Consider the following 22,038-nt stretch of genomic DNA (forward strand, 5'->3'; position numbering starts at 1 on the left):
TGTCTCACATGACGGTTTCTGTTCAAACACCCGACCCGTGGCGTCAGTCGACGGCGCTCCGCTGAGCCTCATTCAAGTTGCATTTAAGCATATATAATGCGGACGTGCACGTCGCGAATGTGCCGCCACAAACTGCAAGTCTGGAAAAAACTGTATGTTGTCCCAGATTCTCAACCTGCGGATGTTTTTCATCGCTAAAAGGGTGTTTGGAAACTTATAGCAGAACACAGATAACAACATGTTTGCTTGAGAGTTGAGACAGCGCAAGTTAGCAGTAAGCTAAAGCTAATATTTACATTATAGCGATGACGTGACGATTCTCTCAGACCAATCAGTGATCTACAGTGTTTTCGCGTCACGTTTGGTATCAACTCGGGTCGCTTGGAACCCCAACCGAGGTGGTACGAAAAAAAGTATCGGGTACTACGTACGGCACCCAATGGAAAAGCTCCCAAAAGTAAACTGACCCGACCCAAACGAAACTAAACCGTGGGGTACTATGCAATGGAAAAGCACCATTTGTGTGATTTGTCTTTAACATTGGAGAAATAATGATGATCTATTTAGATGTGATAATACTTAGCATATTAGTGAAACCAAGAAAATATAGTCCTATGAGATCCTGGGATCAGACTTATGGAAAGCGTCCTTCTGTCTCAAATGTAAAATGCAAATGCGTGATTAATATAATGTTAATTAAATGTAACGTTGGTCCTTGCTAATATAGGGGGATATACCCCTCCAGTTAAAATGTTTCCCACACCCCTGGTAAGATGTAATGTACAAGTAAGATAAACCATAAACATAAGAAATGGATTTGAAGTTGTGATTTAAAGGGACAGTTCACACAAAAATGAAAATTCTGTCATAATTTACTCACTCTCTTATTGTACTGTATATTGCATAAATTTCTTCGTTCTGATCAGAGGTGGACACTACTTGAGTATTTTAGTTACATTTTCCAAGCATCTGTGCTTTATCGGAGTGTTTGTCTTGAGAAAAAAATTCTTTATTTTACTAAAAAATGTTCACTACATTCTTAATCATAGTGTGTATTCCTTTTATATTGCATATTTAAATTGTTTTAATTCCTAATTACTACATAAAAATTGTGTACTTTTACTTTGCGTGAGTACTTGAGTGTACTTAAAAATTTAATATAAACCAAAAACTTGAAATTATGAAATGTAGTGGAGTAAAAATTATGATAATATGCTTTGGAATGTATGTTTTCCAAAGAAAAACACTGATAAAATACGAATCCTTTAAAATGTAAGTACTTAAACCTAAGTAGTGTCCACCTCTGGTTCTGATGAACACAAATTAAGATATTTTGAGAAATGTTTGTAACCAAACCGTTCATTGACCCCATTCACTTCCATAGTAGGAAAAAAATACTATGGAAGAAAATTGGCTCCACGAACGGTTTGGCTTGTTTTGCATGCACAAGGTTTACATACAAAGTAGGAATCAATCGTGTTTGAGGCGTACAATATGTCAATACCATGTACAGTACCATAAATGCAGTTTTACATTCTATGGCACCTTTAAAGGTGCAGTGTGTAATTTTTAGAAGGATCTCCTGACAGAAATGCAAAATAATATACAAAACTATATTGTCAGGGTTGTAAAAAGACATTTCATAATGAACCCTTATGTGTTTATTAACTTAGAACGAGGCCTTTTAATCTACATACACCAAGGGTGCCCTTACATGGAAGTCGCCATTTTGTGCCGTCATTTTTCTACAGAAACCCATAACAGACACATTTTTTACCAAGTTGTCTCCAACGATGACATGTTTATCTGGTGGTGGCTACCGTAGCTTTCAAAAGTGAGGGGTAAGCAGTGGACTAAGCCGTTGGTTGCAATTCGTAACCTCACCCCTAGATGCCGCTAAAATTTACAGACTGCACCTTTAACACTTTTGGGTCTTTTTATAGCTTGAAGAGGTGGTCACCATCCACTCTCGTAGTAAGCAGAAAACCTCATAAATCTAAGTTTGGGTTCTGAAGAAAAACATTGCAGTATCAAACATGACAACATTTTTGGGTGAACTATCCCTTTAAGGTGGCAAACACGAGAATGAACACAAAACTGTTCAGAAGGCCCCTATTGTTGCTGAGACGGAGACAATAGTCACACATTCGTGTGCTGTTTGTCTACAGCAATTTCGCAATCACAGTGGCTTGTTTTTAGGGGTAAGGCCACCGTGGTCCTCTCGGCTTGTTGGTCCTGAGGGTACTGGTCCTGTCTGTAATCTGTCTTTGAGTGAAACATTTTGAGGGCTGATGTGTCTCTTTACAACTACCGATTTTTTCCCTTACACTCCCAGAGCACTCAGTTTCCATAATAAGATAACATGTCTCCAGATCATTATTGATTTGTTTATTTAGTGAACGTATTATTGAGGTAGATACTGCATAATATCCCAGAGAACCCACATACTGAAAGTGTATAACAGTGGCGGCTCGTGACTGCTCATCCGAGGGGCGATAATTCAAAATAAGTGTTCGGAGTGTCATGTGTATTGCTTGCATTTTCAAAATATGTGTTTGTTGCGTCATGTGAACCATGTGCATCACGTGTTTTGTCAAAATGCATCGAAACCGTTTATGATAAAAGAGTTTAACGTAAAAGAGTTTACGAGTTTACGTTCACAAAATACACGCAAGACACTCACTTAACAGTAAACTCTGATTATGCATGACATTATGCGAGTATCTGGCAAACTCAAGCGTCTCTTTTATCATAAACCCTTTAGACGCATCTGCAGCAGGCACTTATTTTGACAAAACACGTGATGCACAAAGGATCTCTCGACGCACAGAACACATATTTTGAAATTACGAACCACACACATAATGGGCAACATACATGTTGTGACAAACTTTGCATCATGCGCCCTCGAAAAAAGAAGTCACCTGGCGCCACTGGTGTATAATAAAATTTATAACGTATAGCTTGTAAGTCACTTTGCATAAAAGCATCTGCCAAATGCATTAATGTAAATGCAATGTAAACATAAATAATTACCATGACACATATAAAGATAAACACAAACCCTCTTGACCTTATCAACCTGAATTCTCACACTTGTGGTAATTTGTCAATCATCTGTCTCTCCTGTCTTCCCCACTCTTTCTAATTTTCTCCCAGCTGATAAAGGTCTTCACTCATTGTTGTGGAAAGGTTCGGGTGTCCAGACATGGTTTTAGATATAGACTGTGATTGTGGACTGTGGACCGGATGGACAGCCCAGACATGGGTTCTTTCTTTCCTCTTCTGGTTAATGGACAGTAAATCACTTCAGGGGAAAAGGGATTCTTTGAAGAACCATCGTGGTGGAAACACTTCAAGTAAATGGTTCACTTTTGTCGCTTTTAAGATGAATGAGGAACAGGCAATGGCTAGGTGGTTTGTCTATCATTATTGTGATGATCTATAAGCACTGAATTAAAGGTCGAGACATTCGTAAAGACTACTTGAACGGTGAATAATAATGATGGGTTTACAGGCTCTTCTGTCTCTCTTTAAGAGTCGTTCTGCACTGCTGCTTCTTAGTAAAATCAATTTAAGAGCATAATCTTTGGGAATGTTGTTAATAAAAGGGCCAAGGAAGGAGTTGTTACTAGATTTTAAAAAATGATGAAATACGAGCTGCTTTCCTGTTGTTTATGCTATGTAAAAACAGATATAAGGTACTGGAGATGTAAGAAAGAAAAGACCAATTACAATCAGTTTGCACAATGGTTTAAGAAAAATGTCCAGTCATAGTTCTGTATGCAAATGTAATCTGTATGCAAATGACACCTTCACTGTTGTTATAAAACACTTTCATGATTCTGATTGGTCAATAGCTGTGTTTTATAGGGATTTACCGAAAGGAAAAATATTGACCGAAGCCGAAATAAAATGAAACACTCAGCCGAAGGCCAAATACTGAACAACTGATCAAATTTTTTTATTTTTACATTTTTATGCCAGTTTCTTACCATTGCACAAGTTACATTTTCAGATTGTCCTTTTTACATTATGAGGCCTTTTACATTTTTACACACTTCTCTTATCAGATAGCTATAAATAGTAAGGGTGTCATGATTACAATTTTAAATCAAAATCGATCGAAATTAAGTCACAACTTCGAACTTCAAATAAAAAAATGGAATCGTCGATGCTGCCATGCTCCCATGTCATGTCTGGTCGGCTTGCCAAGTGGAAAAAAAACACACATGTTAAGTGCTGCGGGTCAATCTCCTCTAACTTGCTAGCTACAGCCAGTTAAAAGACAGCATGTCAGATGCAGGAGACACCACGTGAGCTGATCTTTACATGGTAAACAAAAAACAGCACGCGCCCTCCTGCCTTTAGCTGAACTCAATCAAAGCACGCGCACGTGCACAGCGGAGCGGCGTCTTTGCAAGGACCGGTCATTTATCTGAACTGAGATCTGTTTAAGTTTCACAACAGCTTATTTCAGTTGCTTATAAGTTATGAAAACAGCATTTAAACATGACTTATTGGGGTATAGTTTCACAATCTCATCTGACAGTAATAGAAGCGTGTTTTTAAGGTGCAAAGTACTGACAGATATTCATCTGACATGAAGTTTCGTTTTATCAGGTATGTGCTTGTACCATGATTTTTCCACTGGCAGCATGACTAACATGGCAGGGCATCTCCTGGTTCAAGGTCAGATATTATATTTCATAAAAGTCTAGACTAAAAATAGCATAGCAACCTGTTCTTTAAAAAAAAGTAAAAATCAAGAATCGTATCGAACCGTGGCCTTAGAATCGAAAATGTAATCGAATCGAGGATTTGGAGAATCGTGACACCACTAATAGATCAACCTGATCTCACGAATTTCCGTGGCATAGTCACAGAATTTTGTGCTCATTTTTCCGTGGCATTCTCACGGATCTCCGCATTTTTCCGTGGCCCTGCTACGGACTGTCTTTTTCCGTGGCATTCTCACGGATTGGTTACTCAACTGTTTTGTCCTATTTTCTTACCATTTTCGCTTCGGTTTAGGGTTAGATTTACATGAAATGACATCCCTACCCAAACCCAACTCTAACCCCAACGCCAGGCGACGATTGTTTAAAGTTTAGAAAATATAAAAAAATAAATCAGAAAAAATAGTATAAACCAATAGTTAAAGTGACATACTAACGCAAACACCAAATCTAACCCTAAACCGAAGCGAAAATGGTTTGAAAATAGGAAAAAGCAGTTGAGTAACCAATCCGTGAGAATGCCACGGAAAAAGACAGTCCGTAGCAGGGCCACGGAAAAATGCGGAGATCCGTGAGAATGCCACGGAAAAATGAGCACAAAATTCCGTGACTATCCCACGGAACTTTGTGAGATCATGTTGAATAGATAGACTTATTTAAACTGTTCCATTTACATTCGACTACATAAATGAGTCTTGGCTAAACGGATATTAATACAATCTTCTACTCCCACACAAAATGGAAATAGCCTATTAATAACTATGCCTTAAGTAATTGCAACAACACTTTTATGCAGCACTGTATGTAAGCAGCGGACACGCGCACACGTGCACCCTCAAAAGCGAGCAAAAGGAGAGAGAGAGACAGCGGCAAAGTTAACAGGAGCATGACAGAGGAAAAGGTGCTCAACAATGTGTCTAACAAAAAGCTTATTGTTAATAAACATTTTCTTTCTGATTTAATATAAGCGTGATTGTCATTGTAGGATTTTACTGGTTCTAGGAAGTTTTTATTACATACTGCTTATGCTCTTTGTTGTTGCTTTTCTCATCTATGACATGAGATGAAGAGCTAATAGATGTGTTCGAGATCATCCTGCGCTGCGCAGACCGATCGGCGAGGTTTGCCCCTTACAGTCGAGGGAGGAACTGAAGACGGAGCCGTCAAGCCGGTCACCTGCTGCTTGCCGTAGTGACGTGTGCGTTGTGTTTCCTCGTTTTTAATCGCAAATGAAGTGAAATAGATGCTGAATTTGATAAAAAACAAACCTTTTAATAAAATGTTGCAACCAGAAATATTTTATATCGAATATTTTAATTGCTGCTAATACTGTATACCCAAGGCCGCCTTAATGCACGGGCTTACCTGGGCTGAAGCCCAGGGGCCTCCCAAGTTCAGGGGCCTCCCAAGTTCACGTTTATATTGTGTTGTAACTTGTCAGGTTATCTGTCAATCACTCTAACTGCACGTTACATGGCTGCTGATTGGTCCGTGGTAACTTACCTTGAAATAAAATATCAGACGTAACAGATTTTTCTATTCCGCGTAATGTAATTAAGTGCGCGTTGTCAACTTGGCATTCCTGCATGTTAGACTGAGTGTGACAGAGAAACAGGAAATAATCCACCAACAAATGAAAGAGTAATTTCTGAAATTTCATAATAAGCACTGCAGGTCTCTCTCTCTTTCGCGCGCGCGCCCGCTCTCTCTATGCTCGTGCAGCTGTCTTGAGTCTCTGGCATGCAGAAGTCTCTCCAACTGTGCGCAAGATACTGTGCCGCCAAATAAAGAAAGAAGGAGTTCCCGAACATATTAATGCTGTTCGTTGTTATAAAGTTTAAGTTTACTCGCGTTTATATCAGTGACGCATGCGCAGCCGGAGCGATGTAGTTTGACGCGATGTTAGTTCACAGTACACATCTGTTGGTTTAGAAAGACGACGCAACGGTACATGTGCAAGTCAAAGCGCGACAAGACCATCTCAAATGATCATCCCCTGATAGCACCATTCATATTTATAATCTCCTTATCTAAAGATCTTATATACAGGTATATGTCTGTTTTGTGCATATTCATACGTGTTCGTTTTACATGCGTAGTATGCATAAATACTAAATACAATGCATACTATATCTTCAATAGGGAATGTGGAGTTGACGTCACGCCGTGTGGCATTATGAGTAATCCGCCATATTTGCAGGATCGCCTCCTACACTGTAAAAAACAACCTATAGAATTTACTCAAAAAAATTGTTGTAACAATTTGCACTCACTTTGTTTGAGTAAATTATATCCTATATATTTGATTAAAAAGTACCTAAATTTAATTACTATGATAAAGTAAAAAAAATTAGGTAAGGTCTACCTATTTTTTCATAACTAATTACTTATAAAAAAATGAATAACATTAACCCTATTGGTATTAAGGCACAGATCTATTAAATTATTATTAATAATGATAAGCCATTAAGAAACATTACATATTACTTATTCAGAGAGGGTTGAATAAGAAAATAGTCATGCACAAGATTGCATAAATTGCTTGCTTTATTGACCAAATAACATTCTGTAAACATTTAAAACTAATTATTGGACGTATAATAACCCCAATACATTTCAAGTGAAATACAACATATCATAGTTTTACATAAAGCTTCTTGAACATATTATTTCATAAAACAAAATAAACCAAGGCTTCATGAGATGTTAAAAAACCATTAAAAGCAAGATTCCTAAATACTGTTCTTCACGTTATCATTAGAAAATTAAAGAAGAAAATAATATGAGAGGAAAAACTGATCTCATTTACCTCAGTAGACTAGCATGCTATATCGATACAAACAAACATTTCAACTTCATTTAAAACTTATTAAGTGCAAAAATACAACTTCATATTATGCTATAACTCACAGTACACGTGCATAAAACATTGAACACTAACAAGAAGTACTTACATTCAATTTTAAGTGATTCAACTTCATATACAAGTCTCATATATAACATATGAACTCCGAAATACTTTTTTGAACAGACATTAAAAAGCGAAAGGCAACGTTAAGTATATATCCGTAAATGATAATAATAATAATAATAATAATAAAATGGCTTCATAAATGGATCCCTTCTAAAACAAAACTCAATATATTAACAGATAAATGCAAGAAAACTTTTACAGTAATTATCTAGCATCGACAGCTTTACCGTTGTTTGTTTGTCTGCTCGACGCCCTCCCGTCTGTATCGTACATCAACCGTCCGCTGCTCTCTCTCGTCACGTGGCTTGCTCAAGTTCAACCACTCATATTGAGCAGCTCCGCTGTTCACGAGATTCAGACATGTAAATAATAATAATGGAAGTTAATATTTTAATCATAAATATGGATATTTATTCGTATTCACAGGTGCAAGAACTGGGCGATGTTTCATTCAAAGCTAACCTGACTGACATATTCTAACCTATCAATCTGTCAACAACAGAGACAGAGAAGCACGCAAATGACTAAACTTCTGGTAGATTTTACAGTTAACCAACTTAACATTTCCATTCATGGTGATATCAACAAGTTAAATAAAAACTTACCTGTCAACAAACCGCAGTTCTCCCGCCGATATGATATGAAAAAATGGTGACTCGAGTCCCGCCTGGATGTTGATTCATGCGCACTTTGCGGTGCTAAGGCCAATATTTTGGGGTATATGTTACTTATTTTTTTAGTATTGCAGTTATTACTGTTAAAAATTGGATAGTGAAGGTAGAATATACCCATTATTTTTTATTTTACTTGCTAGCTTATATACTTAATTAAATTATAACTAATTTTCATGGGTTAAATTTAACACCCTCCAGAGTAATTTTTTACAGTGTATCCCGCTGTATTTGAGTTAGTGTGTTGGAGGTTGTTTTTGTATTTTCTGTCGAGATTTTAATAAACTTCTATATGTTTGGTCAGTACTGCTCGATCAAGAACTGCCACAGCAGGTCACACGATTGTTCAGGGAGGAAACTGAACAACGGAATACGTTTTTTCAGCTTTTATTTGGGGGAAGCCGGTGGAGGAGCTGACGAAAAGACGCCGAATCGCGTGGTTTACCTGCCGCAATCAGGAGAAAAACTTTTACTTTTCAAAAAAAAAAAAACCTGCATCAGCGAGAGTGTGTTTGCTGCATTTTCAGTCATTCAGTCATTTGTGATTAATAAAAGCAGAACCACTTAAATTGTCTTGTTTTAATGCTAACACTGTCAAACTAACTTGTAAATGTAAATTATGTAACGTTATTTATTCATTTCTGATCAACCTCACCACATGATTTATAAAAATAAATCTTTAGACAATTTTGACGATTATAACAAATATTTTTTATTAAATGCAACTGCTCAAACCCACTGCTTGTGACTCTTTAAAATGATATAACGTTAGCTAAATATTTAGCATTTTGTTTGTTTTAATAACTTGGCCAAGAACAGAAGTGCCATCTTATGACCATGTGTTGATTCTCTGCACAGAATATAACGGATATTTTTTTATAGAATCATTAAGATACTTAGGTATTAATACATTGTAAGTAAATGGCATATTTCTTTTAGCTGGTTTGCCAACCTTCATAAAACTCAGAAAGAAGAAGGTCATCTTACTATGAGCTTGAAGGGATTTATAGCTCTTAAACTCCTGCAAAGTGTATGCACTCAATCCAAAAACAAGGTAATAATAACAGATATGTGAGCGGAGGTAGTGCGTCTGGATCCGTAATCCAGTCATGGGCTGCTAAATCATATGGATCTGTTGTTTATTTGTCCAAATAAAGTTTTTTGGCAGTAGCACTTAGTTTCTCCTGATAGGGTCCCTTCTCTTTTTCTTTCAAACTCCTCAATTTCTTCGGTTCTTTTTCAAGTTTACCTAGTTTTAGCTTAACACACCCACGATTAAATGGCATAGCGGTCGGCGGTGCCTCTAAACATGGCGCCCACGTCCCATAATCCAACACTGCGGTGACGTACATTAACATTCCCTATAGCCTACAAAATAAATAACTGATTAAAAAACAAGATTCTGTCTATAAAGACGTATCTTTTGTTAACATTAATGCATTTTCACTTTAAAACTAACTTTAACTTCTTATATTTTTAAACTGTGGTGAGCATTTAGTTAGTGAGTGGCAATTTTCTGCAAATTTGTATATTCCAAAAACTATAAAGCTTATAAACATATATACTCTCACACATTTTGGTTTTTTTTTCACCACAAGTTGCTGTGTGTGGTTGTTAAATAAAGTGTCTTGTGTTTATGCTCAAGTGGGCTCAGTGATATGTTAATAATGATATTATGGTGTTTTCTGGGTCAAGGGAAAACTCACTGTTGTATGTATTGAAAGAAAATAATGCATTTTGTGATGTAGATTACCTAGATATTACACTTTTTTTTTTTTAAATGAGACTATAAATTGAGGGTATGGGGGGCCTCCAAAACATCTCAGCCCCAGGGCCTCACATTGGGTTAAGGCGGCCCTGTGTATACCCGAAAATAACGGGAAAAAAGCCTATATTATTAAAATACCAATAGAGTTTGTTATTTTCATTTTTAGGTTATAATTACAACACAATATAACATATTTAAGCATATTAAAGTGTTTTTTCCTTTTTTAACACATGAATTTATAATGTTTATTAGTGGAACTAAAGGATTAAACTTGAAACGCACGTGATCGTTGTCATCAGTGAGGCGACCAATCACGTAAAGCTGTGTCGTTATCACAACTCCGTGCAGCCGCTCTGGAGAAGCTGCACCGGCTGAGCTAGCCGGCTACTCTCGAAACGCTCTCGCGGTACTTTAAAACCATATGACACAGTCACGTGCCTGCAGCGCCAGCTGAAGTCGGACAAGATTACTAACCGGAATGCACTGCTTCAAGTCAGCCACCGATCGGTCTGCGCAGCGCCGCATGAAGTCGAACACACCTTAAGTCTCTCGTTCTCTGTGCTTGTGCATTCAGCAGACCAATACCAAGGATCACCACCGCCATCTCTTTTTCACACGCTGCATAGTGTTCATAATGTCTTGATTTTAAATGAGAAAGGAAACTTGTATGTTTTTGCGTTACTTTAACCTTGGAGAACCCACGGGGTCAAATTTGGCCGCTGTTAAAGCCAGAGTGCAAAATGTTTGAAAAACACATTGGAAAAGGGAGTCAGGCCAACTACCAAAACACACTTGTAGCCAATCAGCAGTAAGGGGCGTGTCTACTAACCGACATCCTTGCCGGGGTTGCGTATGTGTGGGGCGGGTCTTTCAAAAGAAGGTCCAGATTCTATTGGGATAGGGGCGTGTTTGTTTAGTTCATTTCAAATATCAACATTGGCTTTCAACCGTTGTGCACTCTGCCTTTAATTGCTGCTACCCAAAATCTTCTTGGGTTCTCCAATGCTTTCACCAACATGTTTGCAGAATTTGCGCTTGCTTGTTGCTATTTGATCGTGTCATCAAAGACCTCATTGTTCAATAAAATGTATTCAGTCTTTTCACTTTTTTGGCTGAACACCGGAAATCAGTTTTTTGCTATTTTCTGCCAAATAATTTTGGTTGCCATTCGCTGCATCCTTAGTGTTTAACTTATGATTAAACACAGCTATGACCACTGCACCCACACTGTTAAAAGTGAAAGTTGGATCTACTTTAAAAATGACTTCAATTGGTAACACTTAAAAAAATGACGTTTTATCAAATTAAATTCTTTACTTAAAGTGAGAACATTTTAGTTGGATATATTTTGTAGGTGTTACCAACTGAAGTATTTTTTTAAGTTAATCCAATCCAATTTTACAGTCCAATGATTCTGGTATTATACGCAACACCCTTAGCAAATGTATTTGAAACATTCTGTTGCTGTTCACTGTCGGTCAGGGATTATTTTTTCCAGCAAAAGGACGGCTTTTAGGGATTTTACATTATGAAAGTTGCGTTTTGCTTCAATATTCGTATTGTGGGGTAACTGTTTTATAAATGAAATAAGGGACTGGAGGCTAGTTCTGTATTGTGAAAAAGAAATGGCTGAAGAAGTTATTGCTCAGGCTGGCCACACACGTAAAGATTTTAAGCCTGGTTTGCATCCTCGATGATCAAAAAGGGGCGTGACCTGATAAGGGTTTTACTGCAACTGATTTCTTTAGTGATAATTTTGCTGCTCCTGATCGCATTGGAGTTTCCAACATGACAGCTGCAATAGCCAAAGAGACCGTGCAAGCTTCAAGTTGATATTTTTATAGCTGAAACAGAAACTCACAAACTGACATGAAAGAGGAGTATTGAAAAAGAATATCGACTTGTACAACTATGGCAACAGTACAAGTGCTTTTATAATGTGTCATGCAAGAACTACAACAGCATTTGTTTTTCTCAAGTCACAGTTGAGCTTGCATTTCTGTGAGATCTCACTTCGCTTTGAATTTGTTACTACAGTCATCACGTGGGTGGTCTCTCATGGTCTGGTCGGATGATCCAGTATGTGCGTTCTGAGGAATATGTTGTTAAAAATGGTTTGACACTGCCCCTTTGTCTGTAGTCTCCCATGGATTAAAAATCATTTTAAATGTAAAAATTGTCCAGTTTGTTGCAGGCCATACTTACTGTATATTTTAGGGGTGTAAAAATGCAGAGTATCGCAACCGAATATTGATGCATTATAGGCGGCAATACTGTATAGATGCTCACAAATGCAATATCGCTGTTTTACAATACAAATCATACAAGATTCATGGCAGTTTTTTCTATCGGAGTTCACATACCGACCACTATATAGCATTCTTCTTATCTCTGAAGTTAAAACAGTGACAGGAAATACAAGCACAGGTGCATGCCACAATTTTGTTTGCTATGGTTTGCATATTAAGATTCTTGCAAATACACAGTCCTAGTATATTCTGTTTGTTACTGCTAGTAAACATTCTGCCATTAATATAATAGGAGATTTTAAAAAGCGTAATTATTAATTTCTTAAAAAGTTAAGAAAATAAAAAGAAGTAACACATATTTAGCTGAAATGATCTTTAATTCAAAGTTGTAAAATCAAAGTTTAACCAACAAAATATAAAATCTGTAAGGTATAATTTATAGTCATGTCTTTTAATACCCATTTGGCTTCCTCTTCTTTGGACACAACAATTGTTCTTTATAGCAAAATGTCCAAGTTGTTCTTTTCTATGCAATTAAAATTGTGATGAAAAATCAATGCTTTTATGTTTCTTTTTGTCCTTTTTTAAGCTTGACAACCCCTGGTCCCCACCCACTTTTATTATATCCTTTGTAAAAAATTCTTTAACACTTTTTGTTTTGTTATCCACAGAAGAAAGAGTGTCTGAGGCTTTAAACCAACATGAGGCTGAGTAAACAATGACAGTCTTAGCAGATTACCCTGAGGCAAAATGTATTGATAAAGTGCTGCCTTGTATGTAACACAAACACTGGGGCCGAAATCTTTCAATATAGACGGTTTCATTTGAAGCCGTGGTTACACGTCTGGATGGAATTTAACTTCCGGTCTCTATTTGTTTAAAGGTCTGGCTAGGGGCTAAACTTAACTCTGGAACAGATACCTTGTCAAAAAAACAAATGTTTTGGTTTCCTAAAAATGAGTGGAGATGTGAAGGGAGGTGAAGGGAGCCAATCTGTAGTTAACACTAGCGTTGTAGTCAACCTAAACTGAGACCAAGTTTTGACCAAGACCAAGACAGGCCGAGACCGAGACAAGACGATGACTTAAAAGGGTCAGGACCAAGTCAAGACCAAGACCGGCCAAGACCAAGTCAAAACCAAGACCAGTGCAAGTAACTGCATTAAAACACTTATGATAAAATGTGGAATATGCAAATGATTAGGCACTTCTTATCTATTTGTGTGCGTGCGTGTGCGTGTGTGCGTGTGTGTGTGTATGCCATCAGAGAAGTTGATAAAATAATCAAAGGCATTGCAGATATGTGGGAATTTATCTTTTTCTATAAGCAAATAAAAGTGAACAAACACTAAAGAGCTGAAATCAACTTAACCATTTATTCTGAACTGTCTTTCCATGGCTTGCCATCCACTTAACACAATGCAGGTGTTTCTAGTAATAAAATTAGAAAAATTGTCATTGGGAGAAACTTAAACAATGCTTAAACAATGCCAACATCATATGCCAAACCTGAATAAACTGCATAAAATTAATGATAAAAAATAAATTTGTGATGTGCCGTCAGTTGTGGTCTTGACCGGTCTTGAAGTAAAATTCCGAGTCCTCTTTGTCTGAGACTGAGACAAGACCGAGTAAAAATGTGGTCGATTCCAAGACGAGACCAAGACCTTTAAAACGTGGTGTTGAGACCGAGACCGGTCTACAACACTAGTTAACATTGTATACATAGCTCAGTGTAGTTTTAGCTATGATTTAAACTAAGGTAATCTACAGTACTTGTTGTTTATTTTGCTTGTTGTCAGAAATAAAGTACTCTAAAGGGATTCTGTTGTTATTGATTATTTGTGGAAGTTTGCTTGTTAAGTTGCGTTTTTTACACGAAAGGCGTTTACTTATGTTGTTACTGCTGAAACCATCTAGTATGTGTGGGTGCAGCAGCATGAATACATTTCGGAAATACTGCATCCGTCATGTTTTAATTGTCACGAGACGCGTATGTCGTTTGACCTACAAAGTAATCAAAACAATGCCAAGGAATATCTTGGTACCTAACATTAATCAAATGTACACTTAAAGAGCCCTTATTAAAACGTTATTGTGTTTGCGTGGTTTGTGGTTAAAAAACACATTATTTTCCACATATTTTCCACGTACATTATTGTTGCTCCTCTATGCCCTACCTCCTAGAAACGCATTGATTTTGTACAAAACTTATTTGTTCTGAAAAGCACAGTGACCTCTGATTGGCCAGCTAACCTGAACGTTGGCCTGAACGTCGCTCTTTACCGTGTTTAGAGGTTAGCTCTCAATGCAATACTGACAGGAGATTATATCGTCTTTACTATCTTATCAATACGAGCCCAATCTGAAGAAAATGCAGATGACCAAGCTGATTGATCAACTTTGCAGGGCGACTTGAGCAGGACGTAACAGATTGTTAAGGTAATGATAAAAAAACATTAAAACCGTGTCTGCATTCTTAGAAATGACAAACAACAAGCGCTACTCTGCACTGCACAAAACTTGCTTTTTAATTATAGTTTAGTCAGAATTAAATTCTTTAAATATCAAAACATAGGCTGTGAGTCAGAATCGGGCGTAATTATGATAATGACCATTGTGTCCACATCAACAGGCTCGGAAAGTAAACTGTTGCCTACTACAATCCGTGTGTTTGTGTAGTCCAAGAAAAGAGATTTAAGTTGGAAACGATGACGTGAGTTTAAGTACCTACTGCATATCATTAACGTACTAATACACAGTTACACACCAAAGGAAATGTAAAATTGTGAATCAGATATTTGGTGCTCTTTAAAATTCTATACAGACATACTACTCACCTCGCATACTGACTTTTGTGTACTATTTAACACGAAAATAGGCGATTCCGGATGCAGCGATAGTTATAATGGTATTCGGGTAGCATGTGCGCATTCACTATGCAGGTCTTGCATTAATACAGCATCAATAGTCAATCCAATTTTGCAAACTGATTAAACTAAACCTGATTGAACCTTAATCTGTCATCGATACTAAACTAAAACTAAACACCTGCCTGTCCTCCTCACATATATATATATGATTGCATCCATCAGTTCACAGCAGCAGAAACAAAACAAAATGTCATGTGAGACATTTACTGTAGGTTTATTTATAATCCTTAAAAACATACAGTCTATTGAAAGATTATGTGCTACTAGGTACATGCATGATAAATTAAAGAGACTACAAAACGATAGCAAACATAATGTGCTGTAAAAAAAAAAAACGAATGCATCCATTGGAACATTTTCCTTGAGCTGCTTACGAATGATTTTGAAAAAAACATTGTGTGTGACAACAACATAGATGCATTTTGAAATACACCAAAGGTAACCAGGACGCAAGGACACATTTTATCCAAAAGGGAAAAAGCTTCTAAGCTGCTATAGGCCAAAGAGAGAGCTATCTGAAACACAAAAGCAATATGCTTGTACAAGGTAAATTACACCTGAAGGTGAGCTGTAAACCACATTCTGTGGTTTTTATACTGTATGATATTAAGCCATATAGGGGCAGTTTCCCATACAGGGTTTAGATTAATCCAGGACAAGGCCTTAGTTAAGACATTTAAGTAGTTTTTACAAACATACCTTACATAAAAAAAATTACCGGTGTGCATCTTAAGACAAAATAGTGGCACTAATATATGTTAAGATGTGTCGATACAAGGTGTTTTTAAATTAGGCAGCTCAAACATGCATTTTAATCTGGGAATAGGATAAGCCATGTCCGGGAAACTGCCACATAGTGGTTTAATGTCATACATGAATCTCTCATATACAAATGGAACAGTAAATTAATAAACTAGTCAATCCTTTCTCAATTTTATAATAAACTAATCTATATATCTTATAATTCACCTGGGCTTTATCACATTTATATAATGAATATGTTTTTTAATCCTCAGAGAAACAGATGTTTGAAAGGCTTCAGTAGTTGGAAACTGGGCAGTGAATAACTGGGGCTGGGCCTACTTTAAGAATTTAAGGTCTAGGTTCCTATTGTTTACATATTTTCATGGGACACACACGCACACAGAGACTACAAATTAAGAAAACATTAAAGGGAACATATCATGAAAATCTGACTTTTTTATGTTTTAGTGCTATAATTGGGTCCCCAGTGCTTCTGTCAACCTAGAAAAAGTTAAAAAAAAAGATTAAAAAAAAGATTAAAAAAAAGAATCCGTTTTGGTAAACCATTCTCTGCATTCTCTCAAGCATGTGAAAAAATAGGTCATTAAAAATTTGGTTCCCCCTGTGATGTCAGAAGGGGATAATACAGCCCCTTATTAAAATATGTTGTTACCTTAACTAAGAACTGTTGAATCATCCCTCTATCATCTGTGTGTGTGCACGTAAGCGCTGGAGCGCGCTGCGACGCTACGATAGCATTTAGCTTAACCCCATTCATTCAATGGTACCATTTAGAGATAAAGTTAGAAGTGACCAAACACATCAACGTTTTTCCTATTTAAGACGAGTAGTTATACGAGCAAGTTTGGTGGTACAAAATAAAACATAGCGCTTTTCTAAGCGGATTTAAAAGAGTAACTATATTTTATGGCGTAATAGCACTTTTGGGAGTACTTCGACTTGGCGCAGTAACACCCTCCCTCTCCCATTATGAGAGTGAGAAGGGGAGCGGACTTTCCAGGTGAGTCGAAGTACTCCCAAAAGTGCTATTACGCCATAAAATATAGTTCCTCTTTTAAATCCGCTTAGAAAAGCGCTACGTTTTATTTTGTACCACCAAACTTGCTCGTATAACTACTCGTCTTAAATAGGAAAAACGTTGATGTGTTTGGTCACTTCTAACTTTATCTCTAAATGGCAGCATTGAATGAATGGGGCTAAGCTAAATGCTATCGTAGCGTCGCAACGCGCTCCAGCGCTTACGTGCACACACACAGATGATAGAGGGATGATTCAACAGTTCTTAGTTAAGGTAATAACATATTTTAATATTGAAAATGAGTAGACTATTCCTTTAATCTGCACTATCCAACCAGGGCAATTCTTTTTAGTGCATTTTAAAGAACATACCTAAAATAGCACATTTTTGCTCATACAAAGTGGCAATTTTAACATGCTATAATAAATTATCTATATAATATTTTAAGCTACTTCACATATGCACTCTGGGGACACCAAAGATTTATTTGACATCTTAAAAAAGTATTTTAAAATGTCTCTTTTAAAATGTAAATTTATATGAGTCATTGTGTGTTGGAAAACAGCATTAAATATTTTTTAGGAGTTATTGCACATTCCTTTATCTTTTAAAGATTAATAAATACAGAAAAGCTGCTATAGACGCGCTGTATAAAAAAATATGTTTGTATACAATCTGAGCTAAATTTACATTTTATATTTATGCAGTATGGTAGAGACTTTTATTCAAAGCAACTTAGATCTAACCACTGCCACAACTACATCACATCTTTCTCAAATTATTTCCAACGTAATCGGATCTCTTGCCGAAAGATTCTTATACTTTAGGAGGTAAAGGACGTTGCATCTTCAGATGTGTCAAAGCAAATCAGGATCTGCCAGTAACTTCCTTGCAGTGTCACATGGACGACTGGCTGCAGGTGTATTGACCCTATTCTAGGCCTAGGACAATGATGGACAAAGCGTTGTCAGTCTTAATTTCTGCTTTACACTGCTGGACACGTCCAGATAGTTGCCTTGACATTTAAATGAGGGACATTTCCACTGCAGTTCACTGTTGACTGATTTAACAGCTAATTTAACAGATGAGTAATATTAAATGAGCAACAATATTCTGGAACATTAATGATTTTGTGGCAATTAGACAGTGACAGCAACGTCTGTAACCATTGACTTCCATAGTAGGAAAAACAAATATGATCGAATTTAATGGGTAACATCAACTGTGTGCTTATAGATATATCGTCTTCATCATTTATCACAATACTTCCATAATATGTGTTTTTTTCTACTATGGAGGTCTCAATGGTTACAGCAGCTGTGTGCTACCATCATTTATCAAAATATTTTCTTTTGTGTTCGTCAAAATAAAAAAACTCATACAGGTTTAGAACAATATTAGGGTGCGTAAATGATGGGTATTTGGGTTAACTATCCATTGAATGTCAGTACAGTTAATTATGTTAGTTTGTGGTGCATTAAAATGTCTCCATGCATGTAGTGAAAAGCAAGTTTTTATTGTTGTTTATATGTCTATGTGGTGTTTTTAAGACAAACCATGTGCAAATTCCTCATTCAACACCATTGCTGAGTATGTTCTCCATAAATTGGAGACATTCTCATTCCCACGGTTTAAAATCACCTTGCTTTTCCTACGCCACAAACATGTTACGAATAACATCAACACAGTTAAACGGGTGGATCAGTAGTTTGAGTCATAGATATTATGTATAGATGCCGCATGGACACAGCTGTTTCTGTGATGCTCACACATGCAGTGTGAATGTTCTAACCTGTTAACATCAGCGCTAAAAGATTAGCATTATGTGAAACTGGACTTAACAGTCATTTGTCTGAAACTGCTGAATGTAGCATCTGTTTACATATCTATGGTCCGAGGTGGTGTGAGAGTGGAGGTGGAGACTAGTTTGCATATTCATATTTCCCTGTATACTAAATAGGCCAAAGGGTGTCGAGTTAGAGTCAAGCTGTTTCACAGCATGAAGAAAATGCTGTGACATTTAAAACTATGCTATTATGATGCTCAAAGATCATTTTTAGGCTAAGTTTACACGTGGCCGGATATTTTCATAAGCGTACATTTGTACCTCTCCGGTTTCAAAAATATAACATTGTGCACACATGTCATTTTATTTTTCCGAACTGGACCAGGCTCGACCAATCGCATTCCCCATGCGTACACACACATAGAATTGTGGGACAGGATGATGGAGGTATCTCAGGAGTCAGGAAGTAAACCTAACATTTGATTCTGACATGCCCTGATGCCTTCCTTAAGGCAGCAATTTAGAGTTTTCGGACTCAGCCCATGATTTCGAGGATGCTACGTCATCGACATCCGTGGAAGGATTGTTCCAATGTCGAGAATCCTCAGAATTTCAACCAAGGACTGAGTCCTTCGTTCGAGAAATATCCCATGTACAGGAAAGGATGCATATTTGTAGCCTTTGCGCTCTTCGCACTCTGAAATCACCCACAATCCTATGTGCGCAGCACTGAAAGCACACCTTTTCACTGACGTAATGACACAATGACGTGCACTTGCTAGCCTGTTCCATTTACGTGTTCTCCGAATGCTAAAGAGGAGCCTTGCCTAGGCTCTGAAGGAAGTGACTTGTAAGGACCAGTCCTGCCAAGGAAGTATCCTTGACATTGAGAAACACCTTCGGTCCTTAGTTGAAATTCCGAGGATCCTCGACATTGGAACAGTCCTTCGACGGATGTCGATGACGTAGCGTCCTCGAAATTCTGGCTTCAGAATTTCCAAGGATCCTTCCCTGACATTGAGAAACACATATTGGCTGCATAATCACCCGTTTTTCTCAGTTTACATACAAACGTGCAAACTAAGATTTTTTAATTCTCTACTCTGGCCGGAGTTTTTAGAAAGAATTTGTTTCAGATACAAATTCTGCGTTTGTGTGTTACTACACACAAACGCAGAATTCGCATCTGAAACCGATATATACAGATGGAACAGTAAATTAATAAACTATTCAATCCTTTCTCAATTTTATAATAAACTAATCTATATAGCTTATAATTCACCTTGGCTTTATCACATTTATTTAATGAATATGTTTTTTAATCCAGTAAATTACACACAAACGCAGAATTCGCATCTGAAACCGATTCTTTTTCAGGGTGCATACGAAGGGAAATGTCGTTTTTTTTAAATAACCATGTACGTGTAAATGGGGCCTTGAGTGATAAAATTATTGACTACAGATGGACTCAGTTTAAAGACTTAATTTTATAAATATATTAGTAAATTCCAAGATTAACATGAATTAATAAATGCTGTAGAATCATTCATTGTTAGTTTATGTTTGCAAATGCATTAACTAATTGTTAACAAATACAACCTTTTTGTAAAGTGTTACCAAAATTTATTTTTGGGTGAACTTTCCTATTTCAATGAAATTGGACTGCAAAAAAATGTTATATATAGCAATACAAAAAAATACAGGACACTGTGTAAAGCCTATGTGTCAAGACCACAATGAAAATCTGGGATTCAAAATCTAATTTAAACCTGTCAATAGGCTACACCAAGTTTTAAGATTTTAAAGAAGTAAGGCATATTATTAAAGTTTCGATTGCAGTTTCAATTCCTTAAATGAACCATGAACATTATACAGAAGACCTCACTTTGAATTTTGAAACGTATTATAACAAAAAGGCATCAACTCTTCTCAATTGGTAAATCCACCCTGAACTCACCTGTCCACGCTGATCACGCACAGTGTCATGATGGACGCCGTGCAGCACATCACATCCATTCCGATGAAGATGTTACAGAAGACCTCTCCAAAAAGCCACTTTCCACCCGTGAGGTCCGTCACGATCACGAAAGGCATCACCACGATCGCCACGGAGAGATCCGCCACCGCGAGAGACACCAAAAGATAGTTGGAGGGCTGTCTGAGCTTTTTAACCACGCACACTGCGATCACAACCAGCGTATTTCCAATTACCGTCACGGTGGTGATGATAGCCAACATCAACCCGATAACAATTTTCTCCGCCGAGGTGAAATCGGGTATTTGTTCTAACCCGCAGGATTTGTTCCACATGGCCATCGAGACGTTGTAGAACAGTAAAGAACCATTGAAAACTTCCGACACGATCTCTTGATGGGTAAACGAAAAGATATCTACTAGACCCGATGAGTTGAACATCATCCCCTCGCCGAAGCTCGCCAAGTGTCCTCTCCGTGCGCCAAACGCATGCTGAACCGAGCGCGCACCGCAGATTTGGGGTGTCTGAGTGCTGGCTCTCCAAAAGAAAAACAAGCAAGTCGTGAAGAAACAGTAAAAGAGAACTTAAATTAAGGAGAAGCGGAAGAAATCACTATGGTTTGGATTTGTGTTATGGTGGCTGAATGAAACTGACAGTTCACCCCGTTCACGCGGGGAAGTGTGTGAGAATTGCGCACTCTAGTGAATGCGTAACTTTCACATCAAAGGGAAGAAGGATGGTCCCTGCTCCACCTACATGTTTTCCTCAAGATGCTTTATTTTTTTCATTCCGAGAAACTCGAGCGAAACGCATTTAAGCGTGTGCACTCATGCTAGCTGGTGTATGTTTACTATGATCTCTATCTTTCTCTAGAGGCAGTTGGCTGTCAGATAATGTTTTCTTTATGTTTCTCGTTCCTTGTTACATAACCGAAGGGAGGCTAGGACAGCCTTACCTATTTTCATCATACTGTTTGATCGAGGCTGTTTTATTTCTGGGTTTCTTCGTTTTGGTTATAGAGAGGTATATAAGTGGTAAGTGTCTCCTGGACTAAACATGTCAAAATCTGTTACTACCTATGGACTCAACATTATGGGGCAGGGTTTAGATTCATCCAGGACTAGGCTTTAGTTATATTAGGACATTTAGGTGTTTTTACAA

General features: G+C 37.3%; 1 protein-coding gene across 1 annotated transcript in view; it reads right to left on the reverse strand.

Annotated features, from left to right (window-relative positions):
- The window catches only part of htr7c (5-hydroxytryptamine (serotonin) receptor 7c), a 63,961-nt gene extending 41,923 nt beyond the window's left edge, over positions 1–22,038 (reverse strand). The window contains exon 1 of the mRNA XM_065250834.2: positions 20,860–22,038. Coding sequence (XP_065106906.1) covers positions 20,860–21,320 — 461 coding nt within the window. The 5' untranslated portion in view covers positions 21,321–22,038. The remainder of the gene's footprint in view (positions 1–20,859) is intronic.

Source organism: Paramisgurnus dabryanus, chromosome 5 (genome assembly GCF_030506205.2).
Source record: "Paramisgurnus dabryanus chromosome 5, PD_genome_1.1, whole genome shotgun sequence".
NCBI lineage: Eukaryota > Metazoa > Chordata > Actinopteri > Cypriniformes > Cobitidae > Paramisgurnus > Paramisgurnus dabryanus.